Source organism: Canis aureus, chromosome 8 (genome assembly GCF_053574225.1).
Source record: "Canis aureus isolate CA01 chromosome 8, VMU_Caureus_v.1.0, whole genome shotgun sequence".
Classification (NCBI taxonomy): Eukaryota; Metazoa; Chordata; class Mammalia; order Carnivora; family Canidae; genus Canis; species Canis aureus.
Window position 1 is genome coordinate 2451439 of NC_135618.1, and position 25054 is coordinate 2476492.

Sequence of the window (25054 nt, forward strand, 5' to 3'; positions counted from 1 at the left end):
GGAAGGGTGATGATAACCCTATAAGGGTTTTTCTTTAAAATCTCTACATACATTACTGCTCATTCTTCATTTTTCATCGTTGCCACACTTAGTTTTTATGGATCACTTTATATACATATTTCAGGGAGAAGTTTGCTTCAAGTCTCAGAAATCAGCTAAATAATCACTGCCTCATATATGAAAGAAACGTTTCCTAAGGAGGAAAATATATTGTTTTTATTTCTGAATGACTTTTTTGTTGTTCGTAATATATTTCAAAGGGCTTGGAGAGATATGTGTGGGCGTTTTATCCATCGATGCTAAATTTATCTCCTTGTTATGGCCTTAGTGAACAATGCTGGTTCACGATAATAATAAAAAGTAAAAAAAAAAAAAAAAGACCTAGTTTATTTATTTTTTTAAAAGATTATTTATTTATTTATTCATAGAGACACACACAGAGAGAGAGAGAGAGAGAGAGAGAGGCAGAGACACAGGCAGAGGGAGAAGCAGGCTCCATGCAGGGAGCCCGATGTGGGACTCGATCCAGGGTCTCCAGGATCACGCCCTGGGCTGAAGGCAGCACTAAACTGCTGTGCCACTGGGGCTGCCCAAGACCTAGTTTATTTTGAGATCTGCAGTCACCAGTCAACTAGTTCTTTTTAGTGCCAGTAGAACTAACAATAGAGTTTATAATTCATGATAAGGGTAATAACTAATACTGTTTTCTTTACAAAAAATAGTGATAGAAGAATGCTAAGCATTTTATTCCCAAAAAGAAGATGAGGGGTGCCTGGCTGGCTCAGTCGGCGGAGCACAGGACTCTGGATCTCAGGGTTGTAAGTCCAAGCCCCATGGTGGAGGTAGACATTACCCAAATCCAGTCCTAAAAAATAAAAAAAGAAAGAAAGAAAAAGAAGAAGAAGAAGACAATGACAATCAGAAGTAAGCTATGTAAGAGGTTAGTTAGGAATGGCTACTTCACTTTTATATTCTTTCAGCCTTAAAAATATCTGAACCATAAAGAGGAGACAGGGAGGGAGAGAGGGAGAGAAAGAAGGAGGGAGTGGAAATAAAAAATTAAAAAATAAATAAAAAAGAAAGAAGGAGGGAGTGGGAGAGGTCGGTGATGGAGGGAAAATGAGCAGTGGGATAGTGGAAAGCAGGGGGGGTTGGGATCAGAAGGTGTGGCACAGACTCTTGGGCACCAAGATGGTTGGGGGGATGTTTACTGTCTTTGAAGATAATTTTCCGAGCTGCCATGTGTAGAAACAGAAGACGGTGTGAGCAAAGCCTTTGTAAGCTGTCAAACACTGTGAAGGGGACAGTGTTGCTCCGACTGGCTGAGAGAAGAGCCTAGACCTGTGCCCCGAGAGAGGGGCCTTGCCCACTGTCACTGGCCCCAGGGGAAGAGCAGGCCCCTGGAGGAGAGTGACCCGCGGCCTCCCACAGCAGCGTGTCCCACAGGAAGCGCCCCATGGAGAGCACCTTGTGTCCCTTTGGGTGACCACTGGGCACCTGTTGACAGCACAGTCTCCAGGGCTGCTCATCCTGAGGAAGAGGACCCACAGGAGGGAGGGCGATGGCACCCAGAGGCAGCGGCCTGAGGAGCAGGAGCGCCTCTCCCTTCTGCCCAGAGCCGGAAGGGACACTGCGGGAAGACGTTGAGAGATGTCACAAGGTCTCACGGGGTGTCCAGGACCCTCCTCCAGCCCCGGGGACCCACCGCCCGCTGGGCCCTGCTCTGAGAGGAGGCTGCTCGGCGGCTGCTTGCCAGGGTTGGCCCCACGTTGCCCCCCCCAGGGTACGGGTCTCAAGCGTCACCTGTCCCCAGAGTGCAGGTATCTACTCACAATCTCACTGAGGGAAAACTCTTTCTTGTAAACAATGAACCATCACTTGGCCCTTGTGTCTCTCTCTCTCTCCTTCCCATCAGAATGTGAGCGCCGAGAAGTGACAGGCTCATCTTGTTCGCGTGTCGCCGTTGCCTAGGACAGTGTCCAACACATCGTAGGCCTTGAAGACACTGATGAGTGAGTAAATGAAGAGAGTGATAAAGATCCGGTTACGGTGCAGATACAGGCCATCAGCCAAAAGGAAATGATGTGATCTTACGATCCATGGGTGGATTCAGCTGATATAAAACGTTTGTCCCCCCCCCCCCCAAATTCCACAGGGATACCTCTTTGTGGGTAGCCAGTAATCTCCTTAAAGTCTGGCCTCCACCCGTATTGTACCCCCTTTTCCTCCTCTTCCCACCTTCCTCGGGGTTTCCCCTCGCCCTCCCCCTCACCACCTAACCCCCAGTCTCTCTTCTGGCCTGGAGATGAGCTCTAGGTTCCATCATGGACAGGCGACGGCCAGTCCTTACTTCCCAACTAGGAGTAGGCTCAAGGTTTTCCGGCTTAGGGGGCAAATATCCACAAGAAAAACAGTATTTCTCTTGCCCTGTTGATCGCACTTCTGTAGCAGTTTCCAGGGGCTATTATGCTAGTAGTTTCTGTTGCTTTTTCTCTTACCCTGATGAGGAGGGTAAGGGATAGAAGGACAGGGCTGGAGGCTGGAGGGATGTAGAAAACCCCACTGCGCAACTGGAGCTACTCTCAGGGGGATGGCAGCTCAAGAACTCGTGAGAGGCCCCTAAAATAGCTGCTTACATCTCAATGTGCGTAACAATCACCTGAGCTTTTGTTGGTGGATTTTGCTTCAGGAGTTCTGGGATGGGGCTCAAGAGTCTGCATTGCTAATAAGCAACCGGGTGGTCCGTGGGTCCACGCTTTAGTCAATCCCTATTGAGAAACATTTTCCGTTTGCACCCCTGCTTTAAAACAGCATTATTGAAGACAAAGGGCGCGGTGATTTTGGAATCTGCTAGAACTAGGTTTGAAATCTGGCTCCACTAGTTCCTCAAAAGACATTATTTATAAGTAAGACTTCTCTAAGCCTCAGTGAGTTAAGCACCTGCCTTGGGCTCAGGTCATGGTCCTGGAGTCCTGGGATCCAGCCCCGTGTTGGGCTCCCTGCTCAGTGGGGAGCCTGCTTCTCCCTCCCCTCCCGCCTGCTGCTCCCCCTGCTTGTGCTCTCCCTCCTTCTCTGCCTATAGGTCTCTCTCTCTGTTAAATAAATAACTAAGTAAATAAATAAATAAAATCTTAAAAAAAATACAGTTCCCGCCTTACCTTATCCATTAATCTCACCCGATGACATTAGGAACACTGTTCAGTGCCAATCAGACTCCCTCACGGAAAGATATGCCTTACATTAGAGGCCCAAACCCTAGAGATGCTGCTTTGCTCCCCGCTCCCAAGATGCCACTTAGGTTCTGTCCGGGTCTTAAGCGGCTCCCCTTACTGCAGTAAGCAACGAACTTGTCTTTACTTCATCACGCCGGTCAGTTTACCGTTCTCTTCAGCGAGCTGGAAGTCAATAATCTCTTCTATGAAAATGAAGATCCAGACAAACATAATTAATTACTTGTTATTTCCTGAAGATATTGTGCTTTCTCATAGTCTGTGCTTTTGCACTATTGATTCCTTTCTTCCTGGAATATTATCACCTTGTCTTTATTTAACCTTCAAGACTCCGGCTGACTGTTCCTTCCTTTTTTTTTTTTTGTTGAAACACTAACCAGGGATCCCTGGGTGGCGCAGCGGTTTGGCGCCTGCCTTTGGCCCAGGGCGCGATCCTGGAGACCCGGGATCGAATCCCACGTCGGGCTCCCGGTGCATGGAGCCTGCTTCTCCCTCTGCCTGTGTCTCTGCCTCTCTCTCTCTCCTCTGTGACTATCATGAATAAATAAATAAAATCTTAAAAAAAAAAAAAAAAAAAAAAGAAACACTAACCAGCAACCTAGAGCCCTGGTGCTTCTGCGCTTCCACAGCATCCAGAAAGCCTTTCCCATCCTATCCTATCCTATTGTTTTCTGACTGCGTGGTTACACACTTTTCTCTCCTAAAGACACTGTGTTCCCTGAATGTAGGGATTGGGCCCCATCTACTTCTATCTGTGCCTTAAATAATGAAAGAGGCTTACTAGTTGATCAATAAATATTTATTGAATGTTGAGTGAAAAACATTTAGCCTAAGCTATTTGGAGAAAAATAGAATAAAGACATTTTTGTCAAAAGGAGCTTGGGCTTATTTTCATAAGGGTATCTTTTGCATCCTCAATTGCACGCTCCTTTTCGTTCTAGGTAACCCTGAGCAATGTTACCCCCGGGAGTGGCACTCTCGCAGTCAACGAAACGGGGTCCTGTGGATGATGTTAGATGCCTCTGTTGGAAAGGTAATTTCTTATTTCCCTTCCATCTAGTGATTACAGATGACAATTAAGGGCCTGACGTCGGCCCAGCCCTCTGTCAGAGGAGCAGATGGTTTCTGTCCCTCCTTCAGGAAAATTTTATCTCCTCTGGCATCGGTCTGGATATAAATGCCGTCAGTTTCATGATACGAAATAAAGGATAAGCATTTTGTTTAGCACAATCAAGAGCTGGAAGAAGGACCAAGTTGTGAGATTCATGGCACTGTGACGGCTGATAACAATGTAGCCTACACACAGGTCGGTGTCTGTGTACGTGTTATTTACTCCTCACGCTCAACACCTGCCTTATTGCATAGCCACGGTTAATCCAACCTACGGGCTATTGGAGGTGGCAATAGAATTTTAAAAATTTCTAACTACACTGTAATGTAGGGGTTCAGGAAAAAGCATCAGGGTTCATAACTAGCAGGTTTTGACAAGAGCTAAATCGACGTTTGCAGTGGTGAAGCGTTTCCTAGATAACAGGACATCACAGAAGCTGTTGAGGAAAAAAGTTAAGTCTAACAAACACTAACCTGGATTGATATCCTGCATTAGCAGAGCAGGCTGCTTCGGGAAGAAGGCAAAACTCTGCGCCTCGTATCTGAGTTTCTGATCCCTTGGATCATTTGGAGGGAGGATTATTTAATAGATAAGTTCAGTGTGCAGCAGCAAGTCTCAGCTATTTTCATACCTTTGAGTGTCACCTAAAAATGAAAGAAATAACCCTTCTCATAACATAAGTTAGTCAACCCTCTGTGCGTTCGGTGCCACGCTTGTCTCGTGGCCTGATGATCATAAGCAGGGTAGCTTATTTGTGTTGAGTCCCGGTGATTCTGATGTCTCTGGCTGGTGTTTATCCTATTTTTCAGGAACGTGCATAGAAATCATAATGGTTTCTTATAAGCATATTGCAATTTTTGTCTGTCACATGCATCGTGTGTGATCCTTGAACAATTCAGTGGGGCAGGAATGTACCCATTTGACTGCGGAGACGGAGAGTCAAGCACAACAAATGACTTTCCATAGGTCACGTCGCTGGTGAATGGTGGAGCTGGTGCCAGAACTCGGAGCTCCTGTCTTAGAGAAGCAGTGTTCTCTGTCCTACAATACACAGATCCCTGTTAATATATTTTAAAATAATTACAGAAGAGATGTTACAGACCCTTCACGTAGAATCTGATCAATGTTTATTTTGAGAGAAGTGCACTAATATAGCATTAGTTTTAATTGTATTCCCCATTTGAGAACAGTAATCATGAGAAGAAATTAAAAGATTGAGTTCAGGATTGATTTTCTTGTCTTTTCAGCAACCACTGCATCTTCAAGGAACTCATAGAAAGGCTTTTTTTTTTTTTTTTTTTTTTCAGAGATTGTTTTGACTTTTAGGGTCTTGGACATAGTCTCAGTATTCAGTGCGATATTAATCATATTAATCATAGTGGCTTTGAACTCAGAGCTCTCCCTATGGATGCTCCTACGCTTTGCAAACAGTGTCAGGGCAAACAAATACATGCTTACGCAGAGCCCGGTAAGATAATTAGTGACACAGACTGACGGTTTCTAAGCGTGAGATTGTGCGAGGGCCTATGTTGGGTATTTGTTCGACATGTAGTTTCTTCAGTTAATATTTACAATCCTACATCCATATTCTGGGTGTGGAAACAGGCTCAATGGAATTAAGGAACTTAACTAAATTCTCACAGGTGTTAGGGGACTGAGTTAGGATTCGAACCCTGGTCTGTCTGCTTTCAAAGTCCTTTGTACTCAAAGACATTGATTTTCCTTTATCACGTTGTGGAGCCTCAGAAATAGGGAGGGATGGGGAGCCTGGGCGTCTCAGTCAGCTAAGGGTCTGCCCTCAGCTCAGGTCACGATCCCAGGGTCCTGGGTGCAGGCTTCGTGCTCAGCAGGGAATCTGCCCCCAGCTCTCCCCCTGCCTCCCCCTACTCGTGCTCTCTTGTGTGCCCACACTCTCTCTCTCAAATAAATACATAAAATCTTAAAAAAAAAAAAGAAATAGGGAGGGACAGAGGAGGGACTTCTGCTGGAGGGAAGAGAGATAGAGGAGTGGAGACAATAGAACTTTGGAGGAAAAAGAGAGGTGATAGCACGTGGGAACTACGTGAAGATAGAAGTCGGGAAGATACGGCTTCTCGTCCAGACTCTGGTATAAACGGGTACGACTTTGGAGACGTCACTTAACGATCCTGTCATTTAATTTCTTAGTTGAATTGAACACCTAATTGTTCCTTAGATGTAGATGTTGGACTTGAGTGGCAGTTTTGTAGACAGGTTCTCTGAGTTCCAGAGATTCAAAGAGTAACACGGTTTCCAGGAGGACACTAAAACGAAAAGAATGCAGCTCACTCATATATAAAAACATATACATAACTATGCAAAATGTATTTTTTGCACTAATTTAACGAACTTTTACTATTTACTATGTACCGTGAATTTACTAGCAAATTGAACATAGAGTTGTAGGAGAAAACCATACATATCCCTCACAGAGATTATGGTCCCAAAGCACCAAGGCACTTAAAAAATATCACATTAATAAATAAATATACAACTACAGATTGTAATATGTGCTAATATTTTATTTATTTATTTATTTATTTATTTATTTATTTATTTATTTATTTATTTATTTATGCGAGACATACACAGAGAGGCAGAGACACAGGCAGAGGGAGAAGCAGGCTCCCTAAGGGAAGCCTGATATGGGACTCGATCTCAGGACCCTGGGGTCACATCCTGAGCTGAAGGTAGCCCCTCCACCACTGAGCCCCCCAGGCGCCCCAATATGCACTAGTATCAGATGTTCAGAACTATCTGAGAAACTGTACCCCATGATCTAACTTCAATTCATGTGGACATGGGAGGTTTCTCCGAGGAGGTAACATCTAAAGCAAGACTTGACAGATGACTGAGAAGAGTGGGAGAATGTTCCAGGCAGGCAAATGTACGTGAAGGGAGTGGAGAAGAATTCGGCTGGTCAGAGAAACACGTAGCAGACCCCCTGGGTGTACCTGCCGCGTTCGCTGAGTCCCATCTGCTCTCTTCCCCACCGGGTCCCGGCGACTGTCCCACTGGAGTCCCGTGGCTCATTGTCCCTCTGGGCGAGGCCTCAGCAAGGCCTCCATCATGCTCAGCACAGCAGGTTGCATGAGGGTGTCTAAAACACCCAGGAAAAGCTGGCTTGCGTCTCATAAAAAGTTCTCCAGAGCATGCGAAGGATGGGGCCAGTTAGAGAATTAGCAGAACCCTAATATCTAAACCTAACAGTAAAACAAAACACAATAGAAAAAAAAAAAAAAAGGATCTATTGACTGATCCTACTTAGGAGCAGAAATACAACAAAATCAGGGGCTGACAAGCAAACTCTTGAAGTAAAAGAACAATGACCCCAAGTGTAGGTAGAACTTACCCTTTTTCTTTTTTTTACCAAAAATTAGTATTACAAAGTCAATTAATAAGACATATTTAACAACAAATCAGAGAGGAAGAGCCACAATCCACGTCAGTGACAGCCGAGGTCCCCCTTAGGCATGAGGTGAGAAGGAGACAAGGGTCTTGGCTGCCGTGTCCGCTGATGCGGGCAGGGGGTGGTGGCACTGAGACCTGCCTTCTCGCTGTCGCGAGCCAACTGTGAGCGGACCTGTGACCCCTGGGGACCAAGCACAGCTCCAGGAATCCTTTGAGAGGACTGACTGGAGACTCAAAGAAGCCCCATTGGCCCATTGACCCCTGAAAGCCCAAGTGGCCCTCAAGAAGGGAGGCATTGCCTGAACCAGAGGGTCCCGGAAGCGACCCCGACCAGACAGATGTCCAGGGAACTTCTGAAGAAGCCCGGGAGAGAGCTCGTCGGCTTTGGGCACCGCACTGGTCACACGCAGGGCTCTCTGAGGCTGGGTTGCCATTGTTTCAGGCCCTTCGACTGTTCTTCAGTCTCTGGAAGGGGTGAGAAAGAGCAGCCAGCAATGGGGAAGAGATGCAAAAGGAAAGAGAAGGTGGAGAACAATGACAGGCCACCCCCAGCCCCAGGCCTTTCCAGATGCAGGCTGTCCAGGTTCAGTGTAGGCCCCACTGGATGAGGTAGGGATTTTATTAAAAAAAAAAAAAAAAAAGTTCCGTTTTGCAGTAAAATTATGTGATTCTCAGGCAGACCTGTATTCTTTGAAGCTTTAAAGGTGTGAGGAAATTTTATTAGCTAAAAATAACCTCAAAAGTGAAGGGACCTGCCTGAGATTTCACTTCACTCAGGGGTAGGGTAGCCCGCCGCCCAACAGGGCGTGGTGACAAAGAGCGAAATTGTTTTCGTGGAGCCCAACCAAGTCCAGCTTGTTCATTAATCTTTATAGACAATTTCCTGGGTTATTTTCACTATGATTTCCATTTCACTTCCTGAATTTCAAAGCTAAACACACTTACCTGTAAGATCTATTGAATTGGCCCATTTAACAACAACAACAAAAAACACACAGAAAAAACATATTAGTATCGTCCCTAAAATGGTCACCTTGAGAGAGTATACCCAACTCTCATGAAGCTACTTTGCTAAAAAGCATTTTACAAATTTGTCTTCAGTATTTGTTTTAGAAATTGCTTTTAGGCTAATGCTACATTATTTTGTTTTATTTTATAAATAATATTTAATTCATTCAATACATACTTCGTTGATATTGGTGCCCTTTCCTAAGCCAATAAATAAGCCACATGAGCTCAAATAAGCAATTCTGAGCCATCAAACTAAAGGTTTTCCAGAGCACACTGTCCTTGCTTCCATTCAAACACTGGGATACAGCACTCGATCAATGTTCATATGATGCTGCACCAGAAATTTATCTCAGACTCAAGTGTCTATTGGCATATTTTCTTTTCTTTTCTTTCTTTTCCTTTTCTTTTCTTTTCTCTTTTCTTTTCTTTTCTTTTTTCTTTTCTTTTCTTTTTTCTTTTCTTTTCTTTTCTTTTTTTCTTTTCTTTTCTTTTCTTTTCTTTTCTTTTCTTTTCTTTTCCTTTCTTTTCTTTTTTCCTCTTCTCCTTTCCTTTTCTTCCTTCCTTATTTGTTTCTCTCTCTCTCTCTTAACTTTTTAACTATATGTTCCTGATCTAAATATTGAAATAATTTAATATATTGGTTTTTAGGTAACATTTAAAAAGACTTATTCATAGCAACACTCAATCCCATTATTTTTAAAAAAGATTTATTTATTTGTTTGTTTAGAGAGTGTGTGTGAGTACTTTGTACCAGTATAAAGGTAGGAGGAAGGGTGGGGGGAGAGGCAGAGGGAGAAAATCCACAAGCTGACTCCCCACTGAGTGTGTAGCCCCATGTGGGGCTCAGTCCCACAACCCATGAGATCATGACCTGAGCAGAAACGAAGAGTCAGATGCTCAATCACCTGAGCCACCCAGGTGCCCCTTGGTCCCAATATTGTAAGGTTATTTTTGAAAATTTACATATTCTTAATGGAGATTATATTTACATGGTTTAAAAACCAAAAACACACAAGAAGTTGTACATTTGAGTCTTGCTCCCACCATCTCCCGTATTTCCACCCCGAACTAGTATTCATTTTTATTAGTTTCTTCATAGAATTGAATCCAAGTTTTTGAATCTTTCATTTTATGCAGTTTCATAGGTGCTTTTAAGGAAAAGAAAACAAAATTATAAATTAAAACTTGGTTCTAACTTCTTGTAATTAAAATACCTAATACATGCAAAATTTTCTAGCACATATGACCATTTGAATCCTTCCAGAACCTTGGAAGAAGTCCTTGTGAATGAGAGGTCTGAGTCTGAAAGCTTTTTTAGCTCCATAGAATTGTCCCTATTTTTATCTTCCATAGTTTTGTAGATTAAAAAAAAAAGTAAATAATAGCGTGTTTTCCTTTTTCCCTTTTTGCTTAATTTGAAACCTTTTTATATGCTCTTTTTTTTTTCTTGTTCTTTGCCTTTATTATAGGTCTTATATTTAGAAAGGTTTGTAATAAATAGTGGTTATCTTTATTCTTATACTTTTATGTAGCCCTTAGTCCCCAATTCCCATAAGTAGTGCCCATGAGTTTTGTATGTGAGCAAGAATAAAATTAGCTCATGTTCTCTTCTTCCTCACTTCTCCTGCCTACACTATTCAAATTTAGTCACTAATATTATCGTTCTGAGAGTTTATATTATTAAGTATGCTTAATTTCTATTGCTTTATTGTTAAACTTTAAAAGATGTCTTTGATTCTCAGTTGTTACAACAGATGAGGCGATGATTACAATAATACAACCTAATCTGTTGTTAATTACTCTGATAATGCAATAATGACCCAACTAACAGATGAATGGAAGCAGAAGGGTGAGATAATGAAGAAAGTAGAGGTAATACAAATTAGCCAAAAACCAGCCCAGCAAACCATAAAACATGTTCATCCTCACTGGTAATTTGAAAAATACAATGCAGACTCACAAGATAGCATTTTATATCTACCAAATTAGGAAATATGAAAACATTGGATGGTATTCAGTGTTGGCATGGATATAGAAAAACTAGACATCTGTGCTCTTTTGGTGGAAGTATAAATTAGTTACAATGACTTTGTACCAGTATAAAATAATACCACTAACTGTTTATTTTCTGAATTGCAAGTGCACTTAGTCTATGACACTGAGATCCAGATCTTATAACTATTCCATAGAGGAACGCTTCCACATGTCTATAGGAAGGGTGGTCAAAATGCTCAAAGCAACATACTTTGTAAAAGCAAAATACTAAAACAACTCAAATGCTAACTAACAATAAGAAAGATAAATAAATAGTCCATAAGGGTTTGTATTATAATGGGAATAGTTGTATCCTTAAGTTGGGTACTGAGTATGTAGATGCCCATTTTACCTTTATTTTTATAAATGTCATAGATATTCTTTTAATACATATAACATTTAATGTAAATGATACACTGATTCATTAAAAATATGAATAAAACTGTTCAACCTTACTTATAAGGAAAGAAATGCAAATTAAATATAATACACATTTTAACTTCTATTAGCAAAAATTTTTTTAAAATGCAATGTTTGTTAAGGGGAGTTGAAAATAATCTTTTTTTTCAATACTGCTAATTGGAAAGTAAATCAGTTAGGTTTGGTGGGGGGCACAATTTAAGAATATCTTTAAAAAAAGTTTTATTTATTTATTCATGAAAGACACAGGAGAGAGAAGCAGAGACACAGGCAGAGGGAGAATCAGGCTCCCTGCAGGGAGCCCGATGTGGGACTTGATCCCTGATCCTGGGATCACACCCTGAGCCAAAGGCAGATGCTCAACCGCGGAGCCACCCAGGCATCCCTAAGAGTATCTTTTGATTTAGAAAGTCTGTCTTAAGAAAATTGTCCAGACCAATTAATCAGAGCTGCAAATAAAAATTTTATACAAAGATATTTGGTATAGTAGCAAGATAGTTAATTCAATCTAATGTCCAACAGTAGAGAATTGCTTATATTACATATACCCATGCAATAGACTATGTATACATAAACAATAGCATTTGTGAAACATAATTAATTGCTTGAGAGAGGTTCCTTATTTATCCTTAAATAAAAATGTAGGTTACAAAGCTACCTAAGTCTTCTCTTATGTGTATTTAGAAAGCTCTTGTCCCACATAGCTTTACGACTTGGTTCCTTCCTTGAGATTTTTCTCAAATAGCATCATAATCACATAATATCGTTCCCCTCCCTCTTGTCATCGTGCTTTATCTCTCTACTCAGCTCTACTTTTTTCCTTATTGCACTTCTCACTGACATCCTGTATACTTTATTCTGTATCTCCCCTGCTGTTTTTAATGTAGCTTTCCTAAGAGCAGGGGCATTTTTTGCTTGCTACTGTATTCCACTGCTTAAAGGAGTATCTGACACATAACAGGGACTCAGTAAATAGTTGCCAAAGTGAATATATAAATATACAAAATATTAATAATGATTATCTCTGGGTAAAGGGCTTGTGAATGATCTTTTCTAACATTTTATTTTTTGTTCTTTTCAAAAATGTATTACTTTAGGAGTCAGAAATAGAAAAAAATAGCTTTAAATTTTCCCTTATTTTGTAGCAAAATTTACCTCTATGTTTTCTATCTTCTGAAACTGTGCCAATCAAACACCTATCCAATTACATATAAAATTCATTATAATATATCAAATAGTTATCAAATTGCAAGAGAATATCAAATATTTTCTTCCAGTCTGACGTTCCCCTTCCCACCATATTGCTGCCACCACTTCGTGGATGGCTCAAGTTCAAGTCTCTTCCATATCATGGCAGCTTTCATTAATCTCTTTTCTTTCAATGGTGAAGCAAAAATCACTAGTCAATGGTTATCTAAGCTTATTAGCAGCTGAAAACATACTATGACTTAGTTCCTCTCATGTCGAAGAGGAACACGTTGCTTTGTGGTATCACGCACAGCACGGTGTCTTACCTGCTTAGTACACACAGATGCCTTTATGCTTCTGACTGGTTCACCCTCACCTACTTCATAATCTGGAGTTAGCTTTTTATGAAAGATAAACCAAAGTCCAAAATTTAGGTGTCCTTAGGAAAATATTTACTTAAGTCATGCCCTTTTAGATGTTCCTAATTTTCTGTGTTCTCAAACCTTGGCTTTAAAATCACCCTTAAAAATATCCAGAAATGAATCAATTAAGGAATGGAGTTCATTAGTCTCAATTTGTATTTGGTATCACTACTTGGAATACATGAATATTCATCTGGGGCTGAGACAGGACTACACTGGAGTTTAAAGAAAGGTAAATGGTAGCACCATTTTGTTTCTATGTGTGTGTAAATGAAAATATTTTATAAGTTTTCAAAATAACGTGGCTGATATTTAGAATTGTCTTCCAAGTACTTAGCACCAGTTCAATGAGATCATCATACGTTAAACCCTTCCCGAATTCAAAACCTCTTTTCTAATAAGGGACATGTGGTTTGGCTGTGAGATTGTATTTATATGCCCTTTCTATATATCAATTTATATCTCCGTAGATCTTTCCTCAGAGTTCTATAGCCTCATATTCATTTATCTTAACATCTTTTCTCGGGTGTCTCTGGTGTGGCACATTCACATATCCACAACTGGGTCCATGATTTCCATCTCAAACCATTTATTGTCTCCCCTTGAGTTCAGGGTAAATTGAGACATAAAATAAGAAAATGGAAGATGGAAATGAAGTATTTCTGCTGGCATCCTCAGGAATCCAGGCTGACAGCATCTCTCATATCTGGTAGCTATGCTGCCTGGGTCTTTCTGAGTCGCCTCGCAGGGGAGGAAGGCACAGAGAATCTTGTCTTTGAAACTTTTCACTTCTGTTCACATTTCGTTGTTCAAAGTAGGTCATGTGGCCATGCCTGATTCCAGGGAGCCATAGGCCCAGAAGGAAGAATGCATGGGAGATCTTGGTGATAGCTAGACGGTCTTCCACCAACAGAAACATAACCAATTTCATTCTCTTTCCTCGGTTTGATCCAATGGACTTTCATATTCCCCACACCGGTGAGGAATGCTTCCTATCCTCACCTCCTATCTTCCACTGGTCTGAGGCCTGGGAGATGACACACACTGGGTGTGGAGAAGGCCCGGGCAGTAGGTAACCGATTCCCCCTCTCTCAACTTCCCTTTCATTCCTCTCACAGCCCTGCAAAGGATTTTTTCCCCACTTCATGGGAGCTGGGGACTTTCCTGAAGCCATAAACTCTACTCTTGTTTGCATACTCTCTTCCCTAATGATTAATGCCCTAGTCAATCCTTCAGACTTTAGTCTCTGAAATTCAAGGGAATTTTTAGGATTAAGAAAATAAACCTCTTTCCCTCTCAAGAAAACCAAGCTTTCAGGACGCCTGCTTGAAATATACTTAGAAGGAAGTCTAATTCAGAACCCAAACCTCAGTCATGATCTTTTTATTTTAGGCAAGAACTACCTTTTCCCTTCAAGAAATAAGTGCTATTGTTTTGAAGCTTGAGAAATTACAAGACAATAAGATTAGAGAGAATTGAGAAGATATCAGATAGTATTAAAAAATAAAGTTATTTCTGCTGTACCTATCTCTCCCCGAAGTTATAAGATTCATGAAGGCAGGAACCAAATGGTTTGACTTAACATTGTGAGACAAAATATTATTTGAATAAATGGAGGGATAAGTGAACAAACAAAAGTACATTGGTGTTTTCGATAAAACAGGAAATGCATTTAAATCTGCAGTGTGATCCAAGCTTCTAAAGCTAGTCTCTAAAAATGAAAGAGTGGCAAAATGTCCTGGGTGAACAGGAAGCTCACTCTGGTGAAGAAACGGAATCAAGATGCACAGAAGTCTGACTGGGACACTGTTGGCAAGGTCAGGGGAGACAGTGCGGCACAGCAGGACCACTGAAATATCTTCTGGCCCCGCATTGGGAGTTTGTCCTAAGTTCCTTGAGAAAGGAGGTCGTGAAAAACTAAAGGAACAACCTGCCAGGGGTGTATGAGAAGATGCACTTGCCCTGCAATAAATAATGCAGCGCAGGCTGGGGAGTCATTTCCCAGTTGAAGGGCTACAAGGCAGTGGGAGAAGAGCGCAACAGCCGTGGGTGGAGGAGTGGTGATGGCTGAGACAGCAGTTCTGTTGACCCCACAGCACTTGTGAGGTCTAGGCTTGGGTCTTACTCATTTTGGATTGAAATCCCCCAGGGACTGGACAGGAAATGCAAAAAGTCTTGGAATCCTCTTGTGACGAGTTCTGGGGCCAGAGGTCATCAAGATTACTACCCACACTGGGACCTGAGGAACCCCAGCAAACAAAGGTCATACACCGAAGTTGTCATTGGCTACATCCTTGCAAAGCTTCTCTCACACACTGAATAATTAGATGAACAGGATCTCCTTATAAGAGGAAAAGTCCACAAAACTCCTTAGGGATGTGTTGAGAAACTGCACTATGACTATTCACTGGGATTTGGGATGACTTTCCCAGACTTCATCTCCCATCAGTCTTCAGAAGGGCGTCCAACAGCATTAAAACCTTGATGGTATGAATCTGGGCAATGTCCAGAATCAGCATGGGTGAAATTTGAACTTTCAATCTATGACTGCATGATATTGATTTCATATCAAATCCAAAATATCCAGTTCTTGGCTATGACATCACTGGTGAAAACTGTCCAGAATTTGAAATTGGAAGTTTCTTTGTGTCCAAATGGTCATGGGTCTTAGTATAAAACATTGTCCAGCTGGTCCCAATCATAAGGGTAAAACTGTCTCCAGTTCCCAGAAGCCTACACTGGTCTATTTCACGATTGTCTATGGAAAAGTGAAGTACTATTTTTATGCATGTTGACTTTCTTCTTATGAAGTTATCGTTCATATAAATGGCAATTATGTAAAGTCAAATTATTGAAAAAGTGGCCGTGTTCAATAAATTTCCAATCTACAAATTGGTATTATCTCTTTAATAAATGGAAAATGTCTGAAGGGTCTCAGAACATGAGTTTTTGAAAAGTGATCAAATAATTGCATGACAGGTAACTGTAGAGTTTGGTTTTACCCAGTTCATTTGCAAGAGGGTTGCCAGACTTAGCAAATAAAAATATAGGACACCCAGTTACATGTTTATGTCCCAGATGTGCATCTGACATGGAGCCTGGTCATGAAGGGTAACCCTGATGATTTTTCTAAGCCTACCTCTAAAGGCCAGGATCAACCTACAACATGCTTATGTGAAAAAAATTATTTGTTGTTCATCATAAATTCAAATTTAATGAGCATCCTGTATTTTATCCGGCAACTCTAATTTGGAGGAACTGGCTGCTTGCCATGGCACTAAACGTACTATTGTAATTTTTCATTCTGCATTATACTTATGTCATTAGTCTTATTTATAAGAGAGAAAAGCAACTTAAATTGAATATCACTGAATGAGATTACTCTGGATTTTTACTCTGTCAGCATTTTCCTTTGCTAATGCTGAAATCTGTATTAGTTGGAGGAGAGGATTTGTTGTGAAGTGCTTTAGGGTGGTATAGCCCAGGGTTTTGTCAATGGAACCATTTCCAAAGAAATTCCCTACGCCCTGCAAAGCCTCACTTTTACCAGTTGTGACTTTTCACTCTAGTGCATGAATATGCCCAGTGAAAGGGAGGAGACGTAGGTCAGGTTTACCTCCACTTAGACCCTGGAAGTTCAGAGCTTTACGTTTTCACAGGAATAAATGCTATCATTTCATCAATTGGCTCAAGGAGTTTAGGTCAATTTAGTGATCTACTGCATATTTATGGTGAATGTTCGTATACATTGCAAAGCCCCTTGAATTCTTGAAAAGCAATGAGCACTACTTAGGGAATAAGTTGCCTTTGTTTGGTTTTATTATTTGTAATAATAAAAGCCCCCTTTAGGGAGCACTTATCATGTTATGGGCACCAGATACATGACCTAGAGTCATTATTTTTCTTACCTTCACAACATTACTCTCAGATATTTTATGTTCATTTTATAAATAAATTTTCATTTTAACCTGGGTTCATACAATTGCCCAGTACAGAGCTTGGGTTTAAACCAATTTCTTATGTGAAAGCATACATTTTAACCACCACCCTGTATTTCTCACCACTTTGTGTGTTGCTTGTGCTTTAAAGCATGAGATGGCTGCTAGCAAGGCCCTCACTATATGTCTCTTTGCCTTTACTCAAAGTTACAATTCCTTTCCCCAAATGCCAGGAATATTGAAGATTTGCTCACTTGGAACTCAGGCAAACCGGCCAGGTGCATTCCTCCAAGGTGCTAGGGAAAATGGAACTAAATGAATATTTTTCTTCTTAAAATGAATCACATTTCATGTCAACTGATTGGTCCAGTAATGTGGCTCTCAAGTTTCTGCCATTTGGGTTTCTTTCTTTCTTTCTTCCTTCCTTCCTTCCTTCCTTCCTTCCTTCCTTCCTTCCTTCCTTTCTTTCTTTCTTTCTTTCTTTCTTTCTTTCTTTCTTTCTCTCTCTCTCTCTTTCTTTCTTTCTTTCTCTTTCTTCTTTCTTTCTTTCTTTCTTTCTTTCTTTCTTTCTTTCTTTCTTCTTTCTTTCTTTCTTTCTTTCTTTCTTTCTTTCTTTCTTTCTTCTTTTTTCTTCTTTATTCTTCTTTCTTTTTAATTTGAGAGAGAGAATGTGCAAGCAGGAGTAGGAGCCGAGGGAGAGACACAGGCAGACTCCACGCTGAGCCCAGGCCCCATGCAGGGCTCAATCTCATGACCCTGAAATCATGACCTGAGCAAAAACCAAGAGCTGGATGCTTACCTGACTGAGCCACTCAGATCCCTGCATAAGCTCTTCTTAAATAATTTTACCCTAAGGTAGAAAATGCCAAATGAGGGGTGCCTGGGTGGCTCAGTTGGTCCTGGAATCCAGCTGTAGTGGGCTCCCTACTCATGAGGAGTCTGCTTCTCCCTCTCCTTCTGCCCCTATCCCCACGTGTGTGCACACATGAGTTCTCTCAAATAAATAAATAAGATATATATATATATCTTATTTATTATATATATCTTATATATTATATATCTTATATATTTATTTATTATTTATATTTATTTATATAAATTTATAAATATATTATATATATTTATATATATAATATATTATATTATATTTATAATATAAATTTATAATATAATAAATATATATTATAAATATATATAAATTTATTTATATAAATATATATATTTATTATATATATCTTATATATTATATGTATATAATATATAAGATATATATATATATAAAAGAAGAGCTTATGTGGGCCCAGCTTGGCTCACGAGCTGCCAGAGGTGCCATACATGATCTGATTATAATCATTAGCAAGAGCAGCATTTGTAAGTCATGTGTCCAAAACCAGGAGTTAGGAGGCAATAATGAGAATATCACCGGAAGGAGATATTGGGAAGTGACTGAAATAATTCTAGCTTTCAAAGCTACCAATGTTAGCCAATTAGTCCCTCTTCCTCAAAGAAACTAAGGCAGAGTGTGAATAATCTGCCTCAGCATCATCAGAACTGTCTGGGTTGGAAAACTGACACACAGTCTCGTGACAGCTGATACAAAGCACTTGCTTTCCTTAGAGGGAATACTACTGTTTAATAATCAGAAAAGGAAAGATGAGAGGAGAAACAAAATGAAGGCACAGTTTGTGCTGGTTTATTTCTGTGGTGCTGTCGACACATTATTATGCCAAGAAGGGGGCTATCACTTTAACCTTTTGCAGGGCAGCTTTCATGGACAGTTTTGCTTTGTGTTAAATGCTACCATAGTGGCCAGAAGATTTAAGGCACCTCTGCTGCTTGTCCATAAACTTTGGCCATATTTGCTATCATTGGAATAATTCGTGAAATATGGGAAGTGCTTTATTGGCATCATTATTTTATAGCCCTTTGGGCAAGGCTATTAGGTTAAGTCAGTGCTATTTCCCATCTTTTGCAAGGCTATTTCTAATAATAAACTCTTAAAATAGAGTCCAGTATTTGATAAAGGTAACACACACTATGGTGGAACAGCATAGAGCTGGGAGTCAAAGGCTTATTTGCAGTCTAAACGCTTTTATTTGCAGTCTAAACGCTGCTGTTGACTGCCTGTATGATCTTGGGCCCTACCCTTTGAGAGCTTCTGCTTACTTCTCTGCAAAATGAGGCAGCTAGTTGGGAAATTTCAGCCACCCCATCTAGCCATTGCATCTGATGATTCTTGTACAGGCCATAGCCATTTCTTTAATTCTGTTCAACCAAGATTAAGCACTTGCTGAATGCCAGTCCCAACCCTTCCTGCCCTAGGGGAGCCAAGGCTGGAGCAGGAGAAGACACAACCAGAGTTCTGACTCCAGACATGACTAAGGTGTTTAGCCCACCATTGGCACTGTTGCTTTGGCAACCCCCCTCTATCATTTAAAGAGTGTTAGTTAGGGATGCCTGGGTGGCTCAGGGGTTGAGCATCTGCAGATGTCAGCATCCTGTTTACAGTTTAGACGATCACCAAGACCACAGCAGCATCCTCTCTAGCAATCTCTGTGACTTTTGCGAAACATCCTGAAACAAAACAATTAACCATAAAACATTGGTCACTATCATAAGTTGAGGCAATTAGTCTCCAGATGTCAGCCCTAAAGACCATCAGAATGTGAACAATAACTTGATAGGTAGAAGGGTGTGTGATCAAAGCCCTGATTGGCACACCATAGCAGCCAGTCCACAGGGGGCCTGCACTCAGGAAGCTCAAGGTAGTCCTTCAAAAGAGCTTAGAAAAATCCCTAGATTTGGGACACCTGGGTGGCTCAGTGGTTGAGCATCTGCCTTCAGCTCAAGGCATGACCCCAGGGTCCCAGGATCAAGTCCCACATCGGGATCCCTGTAGGGAGCCTGTTTCTCCCTCTGCTTGTCTCTGCCTCTCTCTCTCTCTCTGTCACTCATGAATAAATAAGTAAAATTTTTATTAAAAAAGTGCTAATTATTACTAATGGAACCCAATAGCTCTACAACAAGATTTTGAGGACTTACAACTACTCTTGGACTGAATTGAAGACTGTAAGGGATCTGAACACCAGGGCCGTACTTTTTTTCTTTTATTCTATCTTTCTTCTTCAAAGATTTTATTTATTTATAGAGACACACACAGAGAGAGAGGCAGAGACGCAGGCAGAGGGAGAAGCAGGCTCCCTTTGGGGAGCCCAATGCTGGACTCTATCCCAGGACCCTGGGATCACAACCCAATCCAAAGGCAGATGCTCAACCGCTGAGCCACCCAGGTGCCCCAGGGCTGTACTTTCAATATGCACATAGTAGGAGTTCAAAGAATACTAAGTAAAAGAATGAATTAATCAAAATATTGGTTATCACTAAGACAAGACTTTGACATTTGATTGAGTTTCTAAAGATGGAAGCATCTTCTCCATGTTTGACAATATCATCCATACGCCATAGAAATTTGAGAAGTGGTAATATATGCATATTTGTATGATGCTTTTTGGCTTATATTTAACTTCTGTTTACATTTTTTTTTAATTTGGCCTTCATTAAAAGCACGTTGGTTGCCAAGGGAATAATTATCTCCAATTTTTTTGAAGAAAACTGAAGTTCCAGGGGTCTGACTTACCTGCCAAGCCTTTGGGGTAACAAGCGGGTGTTAGGAGCTGGTTGGACAATTAGGTAGTCAGGACTAGCATCCCCAACAAGAAAACAGGGAGCTGGACAGCTAGGATAAAACCACACCAGCATCCTGTTTACAGTTTAGACAAGATCACCAAGACCACAGCAACATCCTCTCTAGCAACCTCTGTGACTTTTGCGAAACAGCCTGAAACAAAACAATTAACCATAAAACATTGGTCACTATCACAAGTTGAGGCAGTTAGTCTCCAGATGTCAGCCCTAAAGACCATTAGAATGTGAACAATAACCTGATAGGTAGAAGGGTGTGTGATCAAAGCCCTGATTGGCACACCTTAGCAGCCAGTCCACAGGGGGCCCGCACTCAGGATGCTCAAGGTAGTCCCTCAAAAGAGCTAGAAAAATCCCTAGGTTTGGGACACCTGGGTGGCTCAGTGGTTGAGCATCTGCCTTCAGCTCAAGGCATGACCCCAGGGTCCCAGGATCAAGTCCCACATCAAGCTCCCTACAGAGAGCCTGCTTCTCCCTTTGCCTGTCTGTGTCTCTCATGAATAAATAAATAAAATCTTAAAAAAAAAATCCTGTAACAGCAGGAGGGTGTGAAAGTGCAAGTCTTCATTCTTCTCTACTACATAATTGTACTTCTATCAGTTTTCAACTGTCACTAAATGAGATCATATATACAGAGTGCAAGGCACAGCTGGCAGTGTGCTGTGAAACATCTTTCCTTTCATTCTCTGCTTATCAGGCAGAAAGGCAGGAAAAGCACTTCTTTGAGGGACATGATTCATTTTTCAGCAAACATTGAAAGCCTACCAACAGCCAAGATCTATGCCAGGCTTGGAGATACCCATGTGAGCAAGACACCATCAAGTTGCTTACGTTCTCCTGCAAAAGACAGACTAACAATTAGGGTTTAGTTCCAAAAATGTAGTCCTTATTAGGAGAGGCACCTCCCGAGAACTAAAGAGAGATACCGAGTCATCTTGGGGCACTCACAAAGGCTACCCAAGAAAGTAACCATCCTGGCTGAAATTTGGCTTTAGCATGGCTGCAGTGGCTTAAAATTCTGTTCACAAATTCTTTGACATTTGCTTCAAGAGATGGAATTTAAATTTCCCTCCCTGGAGTGTAGGCTGGACTGTCTGACTTCATTTTAATAAAAAATCATGGCCAAAGTAATGGAGTTTCACATCCAAGGCAAGGTCATAAGAGGCACGTGTCTTCTGCTTTATTCACTCTTGGACCACGTGTTTTGGGAGAAGTCTGCTGACATGTTATTGGGATGTTCAGACAGCCATGTGGAAAGGCTCACGTGACAAGGAACTAACACCTTCACCAATAAGAGGCAAGGAGTGAAGACCTGCTGCCTCTAGCTGCATGAGTGAGCCATCTTGGAGGTGAATGCTCCATCCCAAGGAAGCTTTCGGATACTAGCATCCCTGGCCCACAGCTTGACTGCAATCTCATGTGAGACCCTGAGACAGAATGTGCCAGCTGAGCTGTGTCCAGTCTCCTGAGCCACAGAAACTATGAGACAATAAATATTTGTTGTTTTAAGCTGCTAAGTTTAATTTGTTACATAGCCAGAGATAACTAACGCTCAACCAGTGGGAAGGGCTGTGAAAGTATTCTAGGTTGAGGGAAGAGCATGTGCTGAGGTCAGGAAGGGAGCTCATGTCTGAGGAAATGAAAGCACATCATAGTCCTGGAGACACAGTTTGGGGCAGAAGGGACTGAAGAGGGTAGTGACGTCTGTAGGTCCTGAAGGGTCTTATAAAACATGGAAAGGAGATAGGAGTTCTTCTTGTGGCCTGTAACATTTACCAGAAAGGAAACTCAAAGGTATGGTATGATTGGCAGAAAGCATATGTTCTCTTTATTTTAGTCTATTGCTTTCTCTAATAACATAATTTCTTTTTTTTTGGCTAAAAGTCTTAATGAAATGTGTGACATTTGTATAGGAATTCAGAAATGTGGAAGCCACAGATTACAGGGGCCTCGAAAAAGGGGAGCTTAATAACCCACACAGCACATGGTTCTTTTGTCAGAGCTAGGAAAAGTAGTGTCCGGTGGCTTCATTTGGAAAACTCCATTTGTAACCCTACGTGTTCAATATCTCAGCGAAGCACTGGGTCCAGGGAAGAGGAAGGTGAGGCTAGGCTTACTCTGCTCTCATTATCTTGGAGTTGCTAAGGAACTATCATTGAAATGATAGTGCCTTCTGGTAAGTTACTGCTTGTAACCCTTGGAGAAGGTGATCATTCGGTTGCTCTATATTGGGGTCATTTGGCCATCATAGCTAAAGTGTGCAGCGCTGTCACAAGATGAAAATAATGTTCGAAGTGATCATATGAATGGGCACTAACCCTGCCCTTATCTAAAGCTTGTCTTTGCATTTGTTGGATCCACACTTTTGTGCCATTAGGTTGGGACATCTGATGAGAACTCAGGCTAGTTTAGGGACGTGTGTTCTCCTGTTTGTTTTTATCAAGAATATTTAAAAGATGGGGTGCCTGGGTGGCTCAGTTGGTTAAGTGTCTGCCTTCAGCTCAGGTCAGGATCCCGGAGTCCTGGGATCAAGCCTGGTGTTGGACTCCCCACTCAGTAGGGAGCTTGCATCTGCCTTTCTCCCTGTCTGCTGTTCTCCTTGCTTGTGTTCTCTCACTCTCCCTTTGTCAAATAATTAAATAAATAGTCCTTTTTTAAAAAAATATTTAAAAGATAGTATATACTAGAAGTTTGCAACTCAAGTGCCACAGGCCCAGGCATTTAGTGTGTGTTGGTGAAAGCAAGTTAGGCAGTCATGTCGGAGGGTGCTTCCCGCAGGCTAAAGGGCAGTTGCTATTCAACCTCCACCAATTGTCACCCAGAAAAGCAGATCTTACAACCCCAGAGCTTCCAGCGTTCTTTCCTTTCCTTTTCTTTTCTCTTCTTTTCTAAGTAGGCTCCACGCTGGGCTTGCACTCATGACCCTGAGATCAAGACCTTGAGCTGAGATCATGTCAGGTGCTTAACCGACTGAGCCACCCAGGCGCCTCCAGTATTTCAGTACAAGCCAGCAGTCCAAATTTTTATGTGAAATTTCCTGTTTTTTAACAGTTTAAACTGAAAATTTAGTTCATTAAATTGCACGTTAGCACTGAAGAAGCAGAGAATAAATTAAAAATATACATATATGCACATGGGCTGGATGCAGCTCATAAGTTCCCGGTTTGCTATCTTTAGTATAATTAATATAAATAGCTCAGCCTCCTCAAAATTCATATCAAAAAAGCAGCCAAAGTGTGCTAACTGAACACAGTTTTGTCTATGGTTCTTCACTCACTGATTTCCCCTTGTTTAATTCTAAACGCCTGTACGAAGAATCTGGCCTTTGCTTCCTTCCTTTGCTTTCTATCCTACCATCACCTTAATCGTCAGCTGATCTCACATCCTCTCTGTGTAGAACAATTAGGATTTATGAATTGTTGTCTGAGAGCCCTACCTGGTTTACTATTTGCCCTGGATTTTTCATTTTATTGAATCAAGTGTTATTACTAATAGTTGCATTCAAATAAGCGGGAATGGATTCATGGTTTTATACTTCCAGCTTTTGTCGTATCTTAACCAGCTATGATGAGCTGCTTGTGTATCAGAGCTAGTTCTCCCATAACACATACCTGTATCTGAAAGGCCATCAATGATAACCATTTCCTTTGCCCAGGCCTTTCCAGGCATGATATAACCATCGCCTCCTTCTCAAAGACACAACGCAGAGTATTTGTTAATAAACAAAAAAAGATGGCTAGTGTGATAGGTCAACTTTCTGGGTCTTGGGGATAAAGGGACAAGTGTTTAATGTTGCCAACACTTGTACTGTCTCAGAAACTGGTTAAACTCCCCTATCTATATCAAGAATAATTATTCTGCTTATGTTATGTTTGTAATTTTCAGATTATCAATGATAGGTTTTCTATTTGTTTTAATGTACACAGCTTATTATTTCTTATTTTAATTTTTGAAAGAATTTTATTTCCGAAGATAGTTACGGAGGACTTGTTATAACCCTACCAATACAATAATCATAATAATAATAGTTTTAGGTCACCATATAAATGTTTTAAATTAGACAATTTTGTTTTAAGATTCCTTTTCACTTTCAGAAGTATCCCACAATAAATTATATGGTCACCACATTCAATTCTTTCTGCATTCCAGCCATTCAAAATAGCTGGCAATCTGCTCAGTACACTGAACTCTTTCTCTAACCTTTTCTCATGCAAGTCCCTCTGTTTGGCATGACACCATTCCCACTTCCAAATGATTCTTACCTCCTTCCTTCAAAGTCTAATTTACACTCAGCATTTAATAATTAACATGGATAAGTTTGCGTGTGTGAATGTGGTAAAGAACAAATTTTACAAATGCAAAGTGATATTACTCTACTGGTTAAATTTATGCTTGTTGTTTAACTAAAGCAAAATTTAATTCAGGAGCATGATCTTTAGAAAGCTTTGTATTATAAGAATCTGTTTAGGTGACTATTTCCTGGCTTGATTTCTAGATCATTGATGGCTAACAACTTAGATTTGCGTTCTCAGAAGCTAGCATAGTGCTGGTCTACAGTTGCTTAATAAC

General features: G+C 41.0%; 1 protein-coding gene across 1 annotated transcript in view; it reads right to left on the minus strand.

Moving 5' to 3' along the window:
* Positions 1-6944: 6944 nt before the first annotated feature.
* The window catches only part of PTGER3 (prostaglandin E receptor 3), a 224411-nt gene continuing 206301 nt past the window's right edge, over positions 6945-25054 (minus strand). Inside the window, exon 3 of the mRNA XM_077905019.1 lies at positions 6945-8235. Within this exon, the coding sequence (XP_077761145.1) occupies positions 8209-8235 (27 nt within the window). The 3' untranslated portion in view covers positions 6945-8208. The remainder of the gene's footprint in view (positions 8236-25054) is intronic.